We start from the raw sequence: 19,258 nt of genomic DNA, 5'->3' as shown, positions 1-19,258 counted from the left end.
GGAAAGAGGGAGGGGAGGAAGGAAAGAGAGGGAGGGGAGGAAATAGGGAGGAAGGAAGGAAAAGGCGGAGGGGAGGGGAGAGGGAGGGAAAGAGGAAAGGCGGAAGGCAGGGGAGGGAAGGGAAGGAGGAAGAAAAAAGCAGGGGAAGGGAAGGAGGGAGGGAGGAAAAGAGGAAGGGGATCATCACAGCAGCCATCCCCAAAGTCATGTGATCAACATTTGCCCATTAGGCAACTGACTCATATTTATGACGGTCACAGCATCCGGGGGGGGGGGTGTCTTGCGATTCCCCTTCTGAGAATTGAAATCAACAGGGAAGCCAGGTTCATTTCGCAGCCGTGTCATTAACTAAACAACTGCACTGATTCACTTAACGACGACGGCCAGAAAGGTCGTAAAATTGGGCAAAGCCCGCTTAGCAACTGTCTAAAACCCACGTAAAATGCCCCCCCCCGTAAAATGGGGCACAACCCGCTTAGCAACTGTCAATGGGCTCGACTGCGGTCGTAACTCAAGGACTCCCTGCAAAAAGAGGTTCTCGTTTTCCCCAAAACCCGACAAATCCCGACATCCAGAAGCTCCTTTTGGAGGGTCAGGAAGGCTCTCTGCGCCCCAAACTTTCTTCCCTAGACTCGGGGCACCCCTCCCGCCTGGCTCCGTGCACAGTTGTGCAAACACAACCTGTGTTGTGGCAACGGTGGGGCAGCAACAGAAGGCCAGCCCACAGAGGTCCAGCCTGGCACACAGGTGGAGGCCAAGAATAGATGGGTGGCTTTGGGCAGGAGGGGGAGGAGGAGGAGGAACTATCTGAAGCTGGGGGGGGAGGTGAGGGGGGGCTGGCCTCAGCAACTGGGCGCACCCTTCCTTGGGGAGGTGTGGAGAAACAAGTGTGGCTGCCTGGTTTGTGCTTCCTTCCTTCTTCCCTCCCTCTTTCTCTCTTCCTTCCTTCCTTCGCTTCCTCCCTTCTCTGCTTCCCTATCATTTTCCCTTTCTCTCCATCTCCTTCCTTCCTTTTCTGTTTCCTTCCTTTTGTCTCCTTCGTCATTTTCCATTTCTCTCTTTGCTTTCTCCTTCCTTCCTTCCTTTTCTCTCCTTTGTCTCCTTCCCTCCTTTTCTCTTTCCTTCCTTTTCTCTCCTTTGTCTCCTTCCTTTCTCCCCTTCCCCCCTTTTCTCTCCTTTGTTTCCTTCCTTCCCCCCTTTTCTCTCCTTCCTTTCTCTCCATCTTGTTCCTTTTGTCTCCCTCTATTTCCCTCCTTTGTCTCCTGCCTTCCTTATCATAATTTCCCTTCTATCCTTCTACCCTAACCCTCTCCTCCCTCCCTCCCTTCCAGCATCACAGAATCCTACAGCTGGAAGGTCCAACCCCCTGCTCAAGCAAGAGACCCCTTACCATTTCATACAATTCCTTCTTATTTTCCTTCTTTCCTTCTCATCTTCCTTCCTTCTCATCTTCCTTCATCCTTTCCTATCTTCCTCCCTTCCTTCCTTCTCATCTTCCTTCCTCCCTTCCTATCTTCCTTCTCATCTTCCGTCCTTATTTCCTTCTCATCTTCCTTCCATCCTTCCTTCCCTCCTTTCCAGAATCACAGAATCCTACGGTGCAAAGGGACCTTGGAGGCCTTCTAGTCCACCCCCCTGCTCAGGCCAGAGACCCCATACCATTTCAGACAAATAATTGTGCCATCTTTTCTTAAAAACCTCCCGTTTAAAAAAACCTTAGAAACCTCCCTAGGGGAAGGGAGTCCGATCGTGTCCCTGAGCTGCCCATCCACTCCGTGTCTTGGCCACCCCCTAGGGCCTAGGTAAATCCTGGCTCAAAAGAATCACATCCACCCAGGAGCACCTCAAAAGCTCATCAGGACATCCAAGGGGGCGGTGGGGAGGCCAGTTTGGGGAATTCTGGGAGTTGTAGTCCTTACGTTGCCAAGGGTAACAGATGAACAGAGTTGGAAGGGACCTTGTAGGCCATCTAGTCCAACCCCCAGCCCAAGCAGGAGACCCTACACCATTTCTGACCGATGACAGCCCAGTCTCTCCTTGAAAGCCTCCGGGGATGAAGCTCCCACAACCTCTGAATAACAGAATAATAACAGAATAACAGAGTTGGAAGGGACCCTGGAGGTCATCTAGTCCAACCCCCCACCCAAGCAGGAGACCCTACCACACCATTTCTGACCGATGGCAGCTCAGTCTCTTCTTGAAAGCCTCCAGGGATGAAGCTCCCACAACCTCCGAAGGCAACTTCTGTTCCATGGGTTGATTGTTCTCACTGTCAGGAAATTCCTCCTTATTTCCAGGTTGAATCTCTCCTTGGTCAGCTTCCATCCATTGTTCCTTCTCTGGCCTTCGGGTGCCTTGGACAATAGCTTGACCCCCTCCTCTCTGTGGCAGCCCCTCAAATATTGGAAGACTGCTCTCATGTGTTAGGCAGAGCGGGGGTGGGTGGGTGTTGGACTAGATGACCTACGAGGTCCCTTCCAACTCTGTTAAAACAGCATCTGTGTCTCCCCTGGTCCTTCTCTTCACTGGACCAGCCGTGCCCAGTTCTTGCAACCGTCTTTCATACGTTTTAGTCTTCAGCCTTGAAGGCCTCTGGATGAAAAGCCTGTAGCTCCTGCTTCCTTCCTTTTGCTCACCTGAGCAGAACCTGAGATCACATCAAACCCATTTGGCCAAACCCCAAATATTGGCTTCTTAGATCCCTTTAATGGTCTCCCTCTGCCAGGAACTCCCAACCCCCAGCAATCAATTTTTGCAAGAGGAAGCAGGGATTAGGAGATGGAGGGAGATTATGGGAAACCTAGTCCAATGGATTGTTTTCAGATCTCTCTCTCTCTCTTTTAAAGATAAATTGCTCTGAGAAGGTTAATTGCCTCTGGGAAGAGTTGCCACCCATTCTTCCAGCAAATTCTGGAGGCAAACTATTCCACTGGTCAATTAACTTTAACAGATTAACAGAGTTGGAAGGGACCTTCAGGGTCATCTAGCCCAACCCCCAGCCCAAGCAGGAGGCCCTACCTACACCGTTTCTGAGGGATGGCAGTCCAGTCTCTCCTTGAAAGCTTCCAGCAGTGAAACTCCCACAACTTCCAAAGTTCTGTTCCACCGATTAATTGTTCTCACTGTCAGGAAGTTTCTCCTCAGTTCTAAGTTGCTTCTCTCCTTGATTAGTTTCCACCCATTGCTTCTTGTTCTGCCCTCAGGTGCCTTGGAGAATAGCTTGACTCCCTCTTCTTTGGGGCAACCCCTGAGATATTGGAAGACTGCTATCCTGTCTCCCCTGGTCCTTCTTTCTCTTAAGCTAAACATACCCAGTTCCTGCAACCGTTCTTCATGTTTTAGCCTCCAGTCCACTGTTGCTAAGTGAAACTTTTAAGTGAGTTTTGCTCCATTTTATGACCTGTCTCACCGCAGAGGATCCAAAGGAAGGTGCCTGCAGGACTCCAGACTTTTATTTCTTCAGCAAACCTCACCGTACAGGAGATAAAACTTTATTTCCTGCGGAAAATGTGACCCTTTCCGCTGCTCATCTAACGGACCCCCGTCCCTTTGGGCTGCGGCAGGAGAGGAAACTCTCAGGAGGGAGGACAGATTCCGGGAGAAAACCTCATCACGGATACGGGCAGGACAGGGAAAATCCCAGACAAGCAGGTCAAAGGGGGATCTGGTGACACCTGGACCCACTGCTGACCTGCCCGAGGGTTAATCTTTTTTACGGCGGCTGTAAAAGCTTGCAAGACTCAGACTCCTGTGGCTGCAAGCAAACAAGCCTTGCAATTTGGGTGGGTGGGGGGTCTTCCTGCATTGGGTTTGGGGAAATCGGCCCCAAGCTGTGGCTGACCCCTGGCCTTTAAAGGGTCTCCCCACAAACGGTGGGATACAGCCTGGAAATCGGCTGGTTCCCGAAAGCCCACAAGGCCTAAAAGAGAATCCCTTGTCAAACATCACGCCTTGTTAAAGAAAGTGATTAGAGGGAGTCCTCAACTTACGACCACAACGGAGCGCAAAATTCCACTGCTAAGCGAGACAGTTAAATGAGCTTTGCCCCATTTTAGGACCTTTCCCCCTAACGTTGCTAAGTGAAACACTGCTGCTGTTAAGTTTAGTAACTCGGCTGTTAAGGAAAACAAGAAAATCCTGCTGCCACTTGGGACACGGTCGCTAAGTAAATCCGGCTTCCCCATTGACTTTGCCTGTCAGAAGATCGTAAAAGGGGATCACCTTGACACCGGGAGGCTGCGACCGTCATAAATATGAGTCAGTTGCGAAGCGTCTAAATTTGGATCGCGTGACCATGGGCAAGCGGGAATGGTCGTTAAGTGTGAAAAAACGGTCGTACGTTGCTTTTTTTTCCAATGCCGTTGTAACTCCGAACGGTCACTAAACAAATGGGTATAAGTTACGACTAAGATCGAGCCCAAAATGTATGTTGCTAAGTGAAACTTTTAAGTGAGTTTTGCTCCATTTTATGACCTGTCTCACCATAGCTATAAAGTCAGGGGTGTCCAAACTTGGGAACTTTAAGACTTGTGGACTTCAACTCCCAGAATTTCCCAGCCAGCTCTGCTGGGGAATTCTGGGAGTTGAAGTCCACAAGTCTTAAAGTTCCCAAGTTTGGACACCCCTGTGTTAAGCGGGGGGCAGAAATTGGATGAAGAAATAAAATAAAAACAAATAACAAATAACTAACAAATAGTCAGTTTAGTCTCTTTGCGACGTGGATACAAATCGGAATAAAATCCGTGCGATCAATGTTGAATTTTCCTTTGCCTTTCTTGAACACAGGTGGTCCTCGACTTACGACCAGAAATTGGGATCAACATTTCTGTCGTTAAGCAAGGTTGTTAAGGGAGTCACCCCTGATTTTAGGACCCTTTTCCAAGCTGTTATTCGATTTATATGCTTCGAGCGGGAATCTTTTTCCCCCCGCAATGGTTAAATCAATCGCGGCCGCTGCTAAGTGAATCACGCAGTCGTTAAGTACAACCGACTCCCCCCACTCTCTTTGCTGGTCAGTAACCAGTGGGGAAGGGCGCCAACGACGATCATAGGGATGCTGCAAAGGTCGTAAGTGGGAGGACCGGTCATAAGTCACGTTTCCTAGGGCTGTTGTAACTTTGAATGGTCGCTGAATGGATGGCTGTCAATCGAGGACCCCCTGCAAACAAATCACGGTTAAATAAACAAAGCAGAGGGTGGAAAATCAACCACCAAACCAGCTTTCCAACCACTTGTGGATTACGGGCAGTCCTCAACTTACAATGGTTCATTTAGCGACCGTTCAAAGTTACAACAGCACTGAAAAAAGTGACTCGGGACCTTTTTTCACACTTACCGTCGCATCATTCCCCCATGTGATTCAGGTAATCAAAATTCAGAGGCCTGGCAACGGACTTGTACTTGTGACGGTCGCAGTGTTCCCAGGGTCACGTGATCCCCTTTTGCGACCTTGTGGGGAGGGGGGGGGGTTCCGCCTGATTCGCTTAACAACTGGGTTACTAACGTAATGATGGCAGCGATTCACTTAACAATGGGGATGTAAAACGGGGCAAACTCGCCCAGAAAGTTTAGCCACCTCAATTGGGATCTCCATTGTGGTCGTAAGTTGAGGATGACCGGCCTCTCGCCCGCACCTTGGAGGGCCTCTGAGAAGCGTGCAGTGATAAAAGGGGAGGGCAGGCCGGGCACCACGCGCCTGAGCTGCTAATCTCTTGTTTACACCGGGGAGCAGGGCCCAGGGCCCCCCTCCCCCCCTCCTCCTCCGACAACCGCCCGAGTTATCGGCCGCTTCGAGGGAAGGGAAGGGGAGGGTCTGCCTCCTGCCACCGGCCGATTATCCATCCCCCGCTGGGGGAGAGACACATGCAGATGTTCGGCTCCTCCTCCACCACACAGGAAAGCCACAACCACTGGCCATTCAACGGACCCATTGGCACCGTTTGGTTTTGCCATTTCCTAAACCAACGTTGGAGGTTAGTTTTCAGGTTGGCACATAAGGGGGAAACAAGCCAGAATCCTCCTCCTCCTCCTAGCCCTGATGATGTCCCCTAGTTGGGTCATGAAACGTCTGCAGGGAAAGCACCAAGTTCAAAGAACACCAAGGACCCCACAGTCCTCCTCTTCCTCCTCCTCTGTGCAAGCCCCTCCTCCTACTAGCATTGATGATGTAGCCTAGTTGGGTCATAAAACGTTTCCAAGAAAACCACCAAGCCTAGAGAGCACCAAGGACCCCACAGTCCTCCTCCTCCTCCCTTCTAGCACTGATGGTGACATTACCCTACTAGGTAACATGCAGGGACTTGGTGGCTCAGGGGCTAAGATGCTGAGCTTGTCGATCAGACAGCTCGACAGTTTGGCGGTTCGACTCCCTAGCGCGGTGTAACAGAGTGAGCTCCTGTGACTTGTCCCAGCTTCTGCCAACCTGGCAGTTCAAAAGCACATAAAAAACGCAAGTAGAAAAACAGGGACCACCTTTGGTGGGAAGGGAAGGGCGTTCCATGTGCCTTCGGTGTTTAGTCATGCCGGCCACATGACCACGGAGACATCTTCGGACAGCGCTGGCTCTTCGGCTTTGAAATGGAGATGAGTACCGCCCCCCAGAGTCGGGAACGACTGGCACAGATGTGCGAGGGGAACCTTTACCTTTTACCTTATAGTAGGGTAATGAAACATTTGCAAGAAAACAGCCAAGCTCGGAAAGCATCAAAGAGCTCCACAGTCTCCTCCTCCTCCTCCCTTCCTTCTCTTCCTCCTCCTCCTCCTCCTCTTCTCTTCTTCTTCCTCCTCCTCCTGTCATGAAACATCTACAAAAAGCCACCAACCTCAAAGAGCGCTATGGATCCCACACAATTCTGCTCAATTAAATTAAATTAAATTAAATTAAATTAATCAATGTCTCCTAAATATCCAGAGGAAAACTTGCTGGCTCCTATGGGTAGATACAGAATCAGACCCCAAAGTTCTGGCTGGAAGGGGCTGGAAGGGGGCTGCCCCCCAACCCTCTCTCTGAGCACGTCCCAGAGAAAAGGAGCAGACAGCAGAACCTGCAGTGGGGCCAAGGAGAAGCAGCCCTCGCCAACTTTCTGGCCCCCCGGGAACAATTTATTTATTTATTTATTTGGATTTATAAACCGCCCCCTCTCCCAAAAAGGGACTCGGGGCTTCAATCAAATCTCATCCTTAACTCCTACTAGCAGAGAGAGAAAGAGAGAGGGAGGGAAAGTGAGATAGGAAAGGAGAGAGTAGGGAAGGAGGGAGAGAGAGAGAGAAAAAGAGAGGTAGGGGGAGAGAGGGGGAAGGGGCAGAGAGAGGGAGGGAAAGTGAGATAGGAAAAAAGAGAGTAGGGAAGGAGGGAGAGAGAGAGAGAAAAAGAGAGGTAGGGGGAGAGAGGGGGAAGGAGACAGAGAGAGGAAAAGAGAGTGGGGAAAGAGAGAAATAGAAAAGAGAAAGAGAGCGGGGGAGAGAGGGAGGAAGAAGGGGGGGAGAGAGAGAAAGAGAGAGAGTCCCAAAATACAGCTATAGTCCTCCACTTACTACTACTGATTTAGTGGACGTCCAAAGTTATAATGGCACTTGTAGGAGGTTCTTCTTCCTGCCCTATTCCCCCTCCCCCCAGGTCATATTAGGTCTTCAAGACTAATTGCCCCCAAAGTATCTGTCCCATTTTATGACCATCGCAATGTCTTGCACTAACAAATGGCACAGAACCATGGATTAATCTTAAATTGCTTTACACACCAAGGTTTCCCAACTTTGGCACTTTAAGACCCATGGACTCCAACTCCCAGAATCCCCCAGCCAGCCATGCTTTAAGAGGGGTGGGCTTCCACTCCCAGAATTCCCCAACCAGCGTGGTTTAAGAGGGGTGGACTCAGTGGTGAAATCTTTTTTTTTTTTTACTACCGGTTCTGCGGGCATCGCTTGATGGGATCATGTGACTATGTAGTCATGTGACTGGGGGATCAAAAGACAGAAATGCACTTTAACAATGTCCTGCTGGAGCAGGGGGTTGGACTAGATGATCTCCAGGTCCCTCCCAGTCCTGGATTATCCTCTGAAGTTGCTTCTAGTGCCAGGGTTGTAGTCCTTCCTTCCTCTCCTTTTTCCATCCCTCCCTCCCTCCCTCCCTTTCTTTTTCTTTCTCCCCCCCCTCCCTCTCTCTCTCTCTTTCTTTCTTTCCTTCTTTCTTTTTCAGCACCCCGCCCCGCACCTCATTTTTGGCTCAGCAGGCCTCAGGGAAGCCTGCTGGGAGCAGAAACGGACCCCCCCCATCCCCCGTTTTTGGCTGTGTGACCTGCGATCGTCGCAACTTTTAAAAAAACTTTTAAAATTATTTTTTACTACCGGTTCTGCAAACCAGTAGCATTTTTTACTACGAACCGGCCCGAACTGGTAGAATTTCACCCCTGGGTGGACTCAGAATCCAACTCCCACCCAGGATGCTTTAAGAGGAGTGGGCTTCAACTGGGGGATTCTGGGAGTTGAAGTCCAGAGGTTTTAAAACTGGGCCAAAGTCGGGGAAAACCGTAGCATAACAGACTCATCACTTTGGTTAACCACAGCTTTAAAAATAAAATTAAAAAGGGAGTCTCTCCTGGAGCCATAAATTGTGATTTGCAGAGCACAACGGCTGCTTCCCATCATCGCAGAAACCCACAATGTGGTTTTGCTTGGCTAGAGGCTGCCTGTGGTGTGAACTCCGCCAACCGCAAACAGATGTGAAGCTGTTGTGAAGAAGGGGCAACAACTCCAGGGAAAATGGAGCTAACTAAGCCAAATGTTGTGAATGCCCCAACACTGGAAGTCTTTAAGAAGATGTTGGATAGCCATTTGTCTGGAACGGTTTGGGGTTTCCTGCCTATGCAGGGGGTTGGACTAGAAGACCTCCAAGGTCCCTTCCAACTCTACTATTGTATTATTATTATTATTGTAAATGCACCCTGGTTTTTTTTTATTTCCATTTTAATTCCCCTTCTTGCCTCTTCCACACTTATTTTCCCTGGTGTGTTTCATTTTATTGATTGATTATTGATTGATTGATTGATTTATATGCTGCCCATCTCTAGTCTAAGACGATGCCAGCTTCACACTGAGCCAAAGATGTTTTGCAGGTAGTCCTCGACTTACAACCGTTCGTTTAGTGACCATTCAAAGTTACAGCGGCACTGAAAAAAGGAACTGACAGCCGTTTTTCACACTTACGACTGCTGCAGCGCCCCCCCCATCCCCTCCAGTGGTCACGTGATCAAAATTAAGACACTTGGCAACAGACTTGTAGTTATGACAGTCGCAGCGATCCCCTTCCGACAAGCCAAGTTGGTGGGGAAGCCAGATTCCCTTAACGACCGTGAGATTCACTTAATGACTGCGGTGAACCAATGGGGGCAAGAAAGGCCCTTAACACGGGCCAAAACTCACTTTTAACAACTGCCATGCTGAGCCACGGAGATTTTGGGTTGTAGTTAAGGTCCAGCGGGTGTTTTTAATGTTAAGCGTTTTCATGTTAATTTGATTATTTTAAGATTTTTACCTTGCTTTTAACTTGGTTGTAAGCTGCCTAGATGGGGCGAGGGAGGGGGGCGGGAGGAGGGGCACGCAAAATATAATAAATAAACAAACGTTAAGTAAGGACGTCCGACGTTAAGATAATAAATATTGATGCCAGAATTGGCTTAAAAATTAACCAAGACAGCCAGGAAAGAAAACAAGATGCAGACAGGGAGAGGGGGGGGGGGTTGTTTCTTATCTGATTCTTTCAATTACTTCCAGAGTGACAGCTACCCCCCCCCCCCCAATAAAAGGTCCTGGGCCCGTTGGCAGCTTTTCAAGGCCAAAACAGCGGGTGTAAAAATCTCACCTTTGATTGAGGGTTTCCCCACATTTGACGCCTTCCAAACTCATTGGCATCCAAGTTCTGCTGAATCTGGAGAGAACGCAACTGGGGGGCCCGGGATCCCTGTCTCCCCCTCCCCACCCGGGCTGAAAAGTCTGCGGAAGAGGGTCCCACCCCCTCCCACCCACCCCCGCCTCTCCTGCTGCGGAGTCCGGTCGCTCTCTGCTGACATGGCCGTCTCTGGAGCTATTCCTGGCTTCCCTTCTCCGACATCTGATCAGGAGGGATGCCAGCAGCCCCCTTCGCCACCCACCCCACTTTTGGGGGCAGAGCGCTTGGAGGGAGACGCAGCCAAGAAGGGCTGGGTATTCTTTGGAAAGGGAGACGGTCAGCCGGCCGGCTGGCCTTGTAGTTGCATCAGGCAGGAAGAGCGGAATTCAGAATTAAAATAACCAGGAAGTAGAATTGGGAAATCGTTTAAAGCCAGGGAGAGGCAAACTTTGCAACTTTAGCCACGTGGACTTCAACTCCCAGAATTCCCTAGCAAACTTTTGCAACTTTAAGGCATGTGGACTTCAATTCCCAGAATTCCCCAGCCAACTTTTGCAACTTTAAGGCATGTGGACTTCAACTCCCAGAATTCCCCAGCAAACGTTTGCAACTTTAAGGCATGTGGACTTCAATTCCCAGAATTCCCCAGCAAACGTTTGCAACTTTAAGGCATGTGGACTTCAATTCCCAGAATTCCCCAGCAAACTTTTGCAACTTTAAGGCATGTGGACTTCAATTCCCAGAATTCCCCAGCCAACTTTTGCAACTTTAAGGCATGTGGACTTCAATTCCCAGAATTCCCCAGCCAACTTTTGCAGCTTTAAGGCATATGGACTTCAACTCCCAGAATTCCCCAGCAAACGTTTGCAACTTTAAAGCATGTGGACTTCAACTCCCAGAATTCTCCAGCCAACTTTTGCAACTTTAAGGCATGTGGACTTCAATTCCCAGAATTCCCCAGCCAACTTTTGCAACTTTAAAGCATGTGGACTTCAACTCCCAGAATTCTCCAGCCAACTTTTGCAACTTTAAGGCATGTGGACTTCAATTCCCAGAATTCCCCAGCCAACTTTTGCAACTTTAAGGCATGTGGACTTCAATTCCCAGAATTCCCCAGCCAACTTTTGCAGCTTTAAGGCATGTGGACTTCAATTCCCAGAATTCCCCAGCCAACTTTTGCAGCTTTAAGGCATATGGACTTCAACTCCCAGAATTCCCCAGCAAACGTTTGCAACTTTAAAGCATGTGGACTTCAATTCCCAGAATTCCCCAGCCAACTTTTGCAACTTTAAGGCATGTGGACTTCAATTCCCAGAATTCCCCAGCCAACTTTTGCAACTTTAAGGCATGTGGACTTCAATTCCCAGAATTCCCCAGCCAACTTTTGCAACTTTAAGGCATGTGGACTTCAATTCCCAGAATTCCCCAGCCAACTTTTGCAGCTTTAAGGCATATGGACTTCAACTCCCAGAATTCCCTGGCCAATCTTTGCAATTTTAAGCTGGGTGGACTTAAATTGTCAAGCTTGGTCACCCCTAATGTAAGTTCCACATTCGCAGCCTTACCCTGACCAAGGTAAACTCCCACAAAACCCAGAAACCTAACTCAGCTTGTTTATAATGTTGGAATCTTGGTTTGTCTCCCCCCCCCCCCCCCCAGCAAATGGCAGTCTACCAGACATATTGCAACTTTGCTGAAGATAAAAGTCAAAAGAAATTGCAACAAAATTCAAAGTCCCCACAAACTTGACTTCGCCAAAGAGGAAGGCGTCAATGGAAGGAAACTCTTTTCTCCACTCTGGAGGCCTGTAAAAACGCCCCACCATCAATCAAATCAATCAATCAATCAAACTTGTATCCATAACAATAACCCGGAACTAAGGCAGAAACACGTTCCACGTTTAGAGAATTCCTGCGAATTCTGCTCATCTGGAGCAACTGAGCTGGAAGGAGACCAACCAAACCAAACCAAACTCAGATTAAGAGAGTTGGAAGGGACCTTGGAGGTCATTTAGTCCAACCCCCCCCCCAATCCAAGCAGGAGATCCTACACCATTTCCGAGGGTCTCTCTTTGACAATCGCGGGAGGTGGGGGTGGTCCCGGATGGGAAAAGACTCCCGTCCCCTTTCCTCGGGGCAAAACGCCAGAGGGGCCACATTCACACGATGGCTAACCCGGGTCAAGGGGAGGGCGAGAAGTCTCTCCCCCAGCGGGGGATGGATAATCTATGGGGGGGGGGAAGATAGCGCTTCTCGCTCGCCGCTCTCGTTTTCCTCCGGCCGGGCAAGCGAGCGAGGCAGCCACCCGGGGCCGAAGCGTAGCTCTGGCCCGGCTCGCTTCGGCAGAAAGTTTGCAGAAGTCTCGGAGAAAGTTTCCAAAAGTAGGGGATGAAGAAAGGAAAGGCAGCGCAGCCGGAGGAGGAAGACTCCAGCGGGAAGAAGGGGGCCAGCAGCAGCCGCGACCCCCGCCCCAACCTGGCTCCCTCCCCTCGACTCACAGCCCATGGTTCCCCACCGCCCTCGAGACCTCCAAGCGCAGAAGAAGGGAGAAGAAGGGAGGAAAGGCAGCCTGGCCGGAGGAGGGAGACTGGAGTGGGCAGAGGGGGGCGCGACCCCCGCCCCAGACTGGACTCAAAGCGAGTGGATGGCGGCCTGCGACCCCCACCGCCCCCGAGCCCCCCACCCCAAGTGCAGAAGTAGGGAGAAGAGGGGCAGGGGGGAGGGAGCCTCGAGGGGGCCCGCGCGACCCCCGCCCCAGCCTGGACTCACAGCTGGTTGATGGCGTTCTGCGAGATGACGGCGTCGGCCGAGAAGTGGGGGATCATCCTGGGCGCAGGGGTCCCGGGCCAGCCGGAGGGGCAGAGCGGGCAGGCCGGGGCGCAAGGCAGGCGGCCGCCCCCACCGCCGCCCCCTCCTCCTCCTGGCTGTCTCCGGCGCGACCCCCGCGGGCTCATGGGCGGCTGGGCGCTCCCGGGCGGGCAGCGCGGCGCATGGCAGGGCTTGCGCGGCTTTTTGCGCGCGATCCGGAGCCTCCTGGGCGCGGGCTGCTGCTGTTGCTACTCCGGCGGCTGGGGTTGGAGTGCGCAACGGCGAGCCTGCCCAGCGCCCGGCCGGCCAGCACCGCCCCTTCGCCGGCCACGAGGAGGAGAAGAGGGCGGAGCGGGCAGCCGGGCGGGATCCGCAGCCTTTGCTCGCAGCGCCGCCGCCGGACTGCCCGGCCAACGCCGGAGCCCCGCCGCCCCTGCCGGGAAGCAGCGACCTCCCCCGGCCAGGGAGGCTGATGGGGGCCCCCGGAAAGCGTGGAGGATCCGGCGCCTTAGGGCAGGGGTCTCCAGCCTTGGATTTCCCCTCTCAGGATCCCCCCGGGCAGCTTTCTTTCTTTCTTTTTTTCTTTCTTTTTTTTTCTTTCTTTCTTTCTCTCTCTCTTTCTTTCTTTCTCTCTCTCTCTCTCTCTCTCTCTCTCTTTCTTTCTTTCTTTCTCTTGGTTTTCTCTTCCTTTCTCTTTTCCTTGCTCCCTCCCCCCCCGTACTTTTTTCCTTTTTTTCTCCCTCCCTCTTTCCATCTCCTTTCTCGTCCTTTCCTCTTCCTTCCTTCTTCCTTTCTCTTTCCCTAACTCCATCCTTTCCCTTATTTTCTTCCTTTTCTCCTCCCTCCCTTCTCATCTTCCTTCCTTCCTGTCTTCTCTTTCTCTCCCTTTTTCTTCCTTCCTTCCTTTCTTTTCCCTAGGTCCTTCCTTCCCTATACCTTCTTCCTTTTCTTCTCCCTCCCTCCTTCTATCTTCTTTCTTTCTGTTCCTTTTTCCTTTCTTCCTTTCTTCCTTTTCCTTTCCAGAACTGTATTTTCTTCCTTTTCTCCCTCCTTTTCTTTCTTCCTTCCTTCCTTTCCTTCTTTCTTTTTTTTCTCTCTTTCCCCTTTCTTCCTTCCATCCTTCCTTCTCTTTCTTTCTATCTTCTTTCCTTCTTTCCTTCCTTCCTTTCTTCCTTCTTTCTTTTTCTTTCTATCTTCTTTTTCTTTCTCTTTCTTTTTCTTTCTTTCTTTCTTTCTTTCTTTCCTTCCTTCCTTCCTTCTCTTTGTATGTTTTCCCTCCTTCCTTCCTCTCTTTTGTTTTCTATCTTCTTTCTTTTCTTTCTTTCTTTCTTTCTTTCTTTCTTTCTTTCTTTCTTTTTTTCTTTCTTTCTGTCTTTCTTTCTTTCTCTTTCCTCTCTCCCTCCTTCCCTCCCATCTCACAGAGCTGAGGATCTCTAAGGATCTTTAGAGTGATGTCATTTTTTCTCAGGAAGCGCTTCCAAAGAATTTCTAGGTGGTTTTTGGAAGGACAATGAGGGACAAGTGGCGCTATTTCCCTGAAAGTCCGGTGCAGTCCCAGGGGTCTGGAGGGAGGCTGGCATGTGTGGCCCATCCCCTGGAAAGGGGGACCCTGGGCAAGAGCTGGCTTCCTCGCCTCTTTGGAAAGCCGGACAACACAAGAGGCCGCCTCTCTCGGACGTAACGGTGGAGGATCAAACGGGGGGGGGGAGCTCCATGGCCAGGAGAGCCCATTTGCAGAAAGGCTGAGATGGGGGCTCGTGCAATGGACCCAAGGCTCCAGTTTCCCAGAACAGAACAAGCCTCATCTGACCACTTGAGCTACGTTCCCACAAGAGCTAAAATCTAATGGACTAGGTCATCTACCTGCCTGCCCTTCCCTCCTTCCTTCCTCTCTTTGTCCCTTTTTCATCTTCCTTCCTATCTTCCTTCCTTCCTTCCTTCCTTCCCCTTTTTGTCCCTTTCTCACCTTTCCTTCTTTCCTCCCTCTTCCTATTTCCCATTTTCCTTCCTTCCTTCCCCTCTTATTTTTTCTCTTCTCCTTTCTCTTTCCACTCCCTGCCTCCTTCCATCTTCTTTCTCTCTCCTCTTTTTTCCTTTTTCCTTTTCCTTCCTTCCTTCTCATCTTCCTTCCTTCCTTCCCCTCTTTGTCCCTCTCACCTTCGTTCCTTCTAATCTTCTTTCCCTCTAATCTTCCTCCCTCCCCTCTTTTGTTCATCCATCCATCCATCTGGCTACCCAAAGCATACCATCCCTGCTCCCAAAACACCTTTCGACGGATGCCAAGCGCATTTCACCGCCTGGCAAACAGGAGGAATTCGGAGGAAGAAAGGCGGAGCCCATTTAAGGTCAACCAAGCACAACTACTCAGTTACTCACAACTCGGTGGAGTGGCACGGAACTTCCACCTACGCCTTTTGGGTGGGGAGCCTGCTGGGAGCAATTCCACACCGCAAACCCTGCGTGCAAATAAGCAACGGGTGGCCCGAAAAGGCCCTCCGGGGATCCAGCTGCAGGGAGAGTTTTCTACTGCGGGGAAAACAACTGGCCTTCCCTCCCCCCCCTCCCCGTGAAGGATCTGGGATTCTCAAAGGAGGCGAATTGAATCTGTGTGCACTTCAGCTCCCAAGAATTCCCAGCCAGCGATGCTGGGAGTTGAAGTCCACACAGCTTCAAGAGGCCCCAGTTGAAAAACAGAACAAACAGAGTGGGACGGGACCTTGGAGGTCATCTAGTCCAACGCCTTGCTCGAGGAGGAGACCCTATACCATTTCAGACAACTGACTGTCCAGTCTCTTCTTAAAAACATCTGGAGTTGGAGCACCCATAACGTCTGGTGGCAAGTTGTTCCACTGGTTAATTGATTTGGATTTGTAGAATAATAGAGTTGGAAGGGACCTTGGAGGTCTTCTAGTCCAGCCCCCTGCTCAAGCAGGAGTACCTATACCATTTCAGATAAGTGACTATCTCTTTTTTAAAATCTCCAATCATGGAGCACCCACAACTTCTAGTGGCAAGCTGTTCCACTGGTTAATTGTCCTCACTGTCAGGAAGTTTCTCCTTAACTCCAGGTTGCTTCTCTCCTTGATTAGTTTCCATCCATTTTCCTTCCTTCCTTCCTTATCCCACTACAATCATTGGCCTGGAAGACACCATGGAGGTCATCTAGTCCAACCCCCTGCTTAGGCAGGAAACCCTATATAATTTCAGATAAATGGTTGTCCAATCTCTTTTTGAAAACCTCCAGTAATGAAGCACCCACAACTTCTGGTGGCCAGCTGTTCCGCTGGTTAATGGTCCTCACCCTTAGGAAGTTTTTCCTTAAATTCCAGGTTGCTTCTCTCCTTGATTAGTTTCCATCTATTGCTGCTTCTCCTGCCTTTTGATCCTTTGGAAAATATGTTGACCCTCCCCCACCTTCTTTGGGGCAGCCCCTCAAATCCTGGAATGCTGCTGTCATGTCTCCCCTAGTCCTTCTTCTCTCTAGACTGGCCAAACCCAAATCCCGCAATTCCGTTCTTCATTTTAGCCCCTAGCCCTCTAAACCCTGGCCTGCACTCTTCCCTTATCCCCAAGTCTCTTGATAGGGGACTGGAGGCTAAAACATATGAAGAATGGTTGCAGGAACAGTTTAATAGAAAGAAGGACCAGGGGAGACAGGATAGCAGTCTTCCAATATCTCAGGGGTTGCCACAAAGAAGAGGGACTCAAACTATTCTCCAAGGCACCTGAGGGCAGAACAAGAAGCAATGGGTGGAAACTAATCAAGGAGAGAAGCAACTTAGAACTGAGGATAAACTTCCTGAATAGAATAGAACAGAACACGGAAAGAACAGTCACCACGATGTAGAAAAGATGTGGAGACTCTAGAAAGAGTGCAGAGAAGAGCAAGAAAGAGGATTAAGGGACTGGAGACTAAAACATATGAAGAACGTTTGCAGGAACTGGGTATGTCTAGTTTAATGAAAAGAAGGACCAGGGGAGACAGGATAGCAGTGTTCCAATATCTCAGGGGTTGCCCCAAAGAAGAGGGAGTCAAGCTATTCTCCAAGGCACCTGAGGGTAGAACAAGAAGCAATGGGTGGAAACTAATCAAGGAGAGAAGCAACTTAGAACTGAGGAGAAACTTCCTGAGAGTGAGAACAATTAATCCGTGGAACAGAAGTTGCCTCCAGAAGTTGTGAATGCTCCAACACTGGAAGTCTTTAAGAAGATGTTGGATAGCCATTTGTCTGAAACGGCATAGGGTTTCCTGCCTAGGCAGGGGGTTGGACTAGAAGACCTCCAAGGTTCCTTCCAACTCTGCTATTGTATTGTATTGTATTGTATTGTATTGTATTGTATTGTATTGATTTGTAAACATCCACACAAGCTTTTATTTTATTTTATTTTTAAGTGGAGACCCTGGGAATTGAACCCAGGATCTTTTACAAACGGAGGAATTGTCTTGCAAATAACGCCCCCCCCCCCAAAGCTTTGGATAGCTGCATGGAGACCTCAAACTCCCTATTTATCCAATGAATTCCTCCCCCCCCTCCCCTCCAGCACCACCGATGACCTAATACTAGTGTGCTTGGTTGGTGTGTGTGTGTGTGTGTGTGTGTTGTGTGTCTGTATGAAAGGGAGAGACACAGAACGGATAACAACGTCAATCGCACCTCCTGTTTTTGGCACCAAAGGAGACCGCGGAAGACTGAGATGCAAAGGAAGGAAACTGTCATTCTGCTGCTCCCTGCAAGATTCTCTGAGTCTGAAGTGTGTGTGTGTGTGTGTGTGTGTGTTTGTGCATTCAGAAGATAACGATTTCGGCATATTTCAAATATTTCCTGGAGATGGGAAAGGGCTGCCCCGTGGCTGTTGGGCCGGCTGACCTCTGGAGCGGACTTCCTGTTGCAAAGCTGGGAAGAGAGAGAAATCCCCAGGAAAAATTGGCCCGAAGTAGATTAGTTGGATTTTTCGGTCGGTGGGTGGGTGTGGGGGCGGGGGGTCTTCCTTTGATTGACAGATCAGAGTTTGTTCCCAGGGAAACATTTGGCCTACCATTCTTCGCTCCCACCCACCCCCGTCTGGAAAGACCCTCTGTTTGTTTTTAAATGCCCATCTTCAATTTGTGGTCCCCGGATATCGGATGGGGCAGACTGAAGAAGGAAACATCTCTTGAGCTGGTCGTACAGGTAATTCCTCGGCTTATGACCACAATTGAGCCCTGTTGCTGAGCAAGACGTTTCTTGCCCCGTTTTACGAACTTTCTTGTCTCGCGGTTCTGAAGAGAAACGACTTGCAGTTGGGAAGCTAGGAAGACCGTTGTTAAGCGAACCTGGCTTTCCCTTTGACTTTGCTGGACAGAAGGCCGCAAAATGGGATGGGGATTTGGGTGTGGCCATTCTAGAGAAAAGGAGGACTAGGGCGGGGGGGGGGGCGGGAGAGCAGCGGTACAATATCTCAGGGGCCGCCCCAAAGAAGAGGGAGTCAAGCTATTCTGCAAAGGTCAAGAAGCAACGGGTGGAAACTAATCAAAGAGAGAAGCAACCTGGAATGAAGGAGAAAACTTCAGTGAGGACAGTTAACCTGTGGAACTCCTTGCCTCCAGAAGTCATGGGTGCTCCAACACTGGAGGCTTTTAAGAAGAGATCTGGACGACTGTCTGGAATGCTATAACGCAGCGATGGCGAAACGTTTAGGCACCATGCGCATGCCCAAACGGAAAGGTGTGCTCATGGGTGGACATGCATGCACGGGAAGCAGAGACCCAGAGACCAGCTGGACGGCGGGGCATCCCAACATGGTCGGTGTGGCAAGCGGTCCGATCTTTTTCCTTCCGGGAGCTTCTGCTTCGTCGTTAGGAGGGAAACAGAAGCTCACGAAAGAAAAGCCACGGAGATCCGGTGCGGGTGCCAGCAGAGAAGGCTGCGCGTGGCACCTCTGGCCCTCTGGCCATTGGTTCTCCATCATGGGCCTGTATCCAGAATAAGACTAGGCACAACCCCACGGTCATCCTACTCCTCTATCCTTCTAGCACTGATGACGTTGCCTAGTTTGGTCATGAAACGTCTACAAGGAAACCACCCAACTCAGAGAGCACCAAGGACCCCACAGTCCTCTTCCTCCTCTTCCTCTTCCTCCTCCTCCTCTTCACAAACCCCTCCTCCTTCTAGCACTCCTGATATTCCCTAGTTGGGTCATGAAACGTCTGCAAGAAAACTACCAAACTCAGAGAGCACCCAGGACCCCCCAGTCCTCCTCCTCCTCCTTCTCCGCAAAGCCCGCTTCCTTCTAGCACTGATGCTGTTCCCTAATTGGGTCATGAAACGTCTGCAAGGAAACCACCCAGCTCAGAAAGAAGCACCCAGGACCCACCCCGGGGTTCAGCGCTGAGCCACGTACACGGTCCTGCCTCCAGGCCTCTCTCGGCCTGCCACGTCCTCCCGTGGCCATTCGCGGGAAAAACCCTTCCGCCCATCATGAGGTTTTGGCGGCCAGGAGGCGTGGGGGCCAAGGGGCCGTCTGGATTCACAGCTTGCTTCCGATTTGGCCACCATCGCTGGACGGGCCGTGGCTCACGTGGGCCTGT

General features: G+C 50.6%; 1 protein-coding gene across 4 annotated transcripts in view; it reads right to left on the bottom strand.

Annotated features, from left to right (window-relative positions):
• The window catches only part of SSH2 (slingshot protein phosphatase 2), a 141,933-nt gene that overhangs the window by 62,835 nt on the left and 59,840 nt on the right, over nucleotides 1-19,258 (bottom strand). Inside the window, exon 1 of one of the 4 annotated variants that reach the window (XM_081945387.1) lies at nucleotides 9,857-10,003. The exons of the other annotated variants lie outside the window; for them this stretch is intronic. Coding sequence (XP_081801513.1) covers nucleotides 9,857-9,906 — 50 coding nt within the window. The 5' untranslated portion in view covers nucleotides 9,907-10,003. Of the gene's footprint in view, nucleotides 1-9,856; nucleotides 10,004-19,258 lie in introns of those variants that run through there. 4 annotated transcript variants of the gene reach the window in all.

The sequence above is a fragment of the Natrix helvetica genome, assembly GCF_964273705.1.
Source record: "Natrix helvetica genome assembly, chromosome: 2".
In the NCBI taxonomy this organism is placed as follows: domain Eukaryota; kingdom Metazoa; phylum Chordata; class Lepidosauria; order Squamata; family Natricidae; genus Natrix; species Natrix helvetica.
This window is presented reverse-complemented; position numbering and strand designations above follow the sequence as displayed.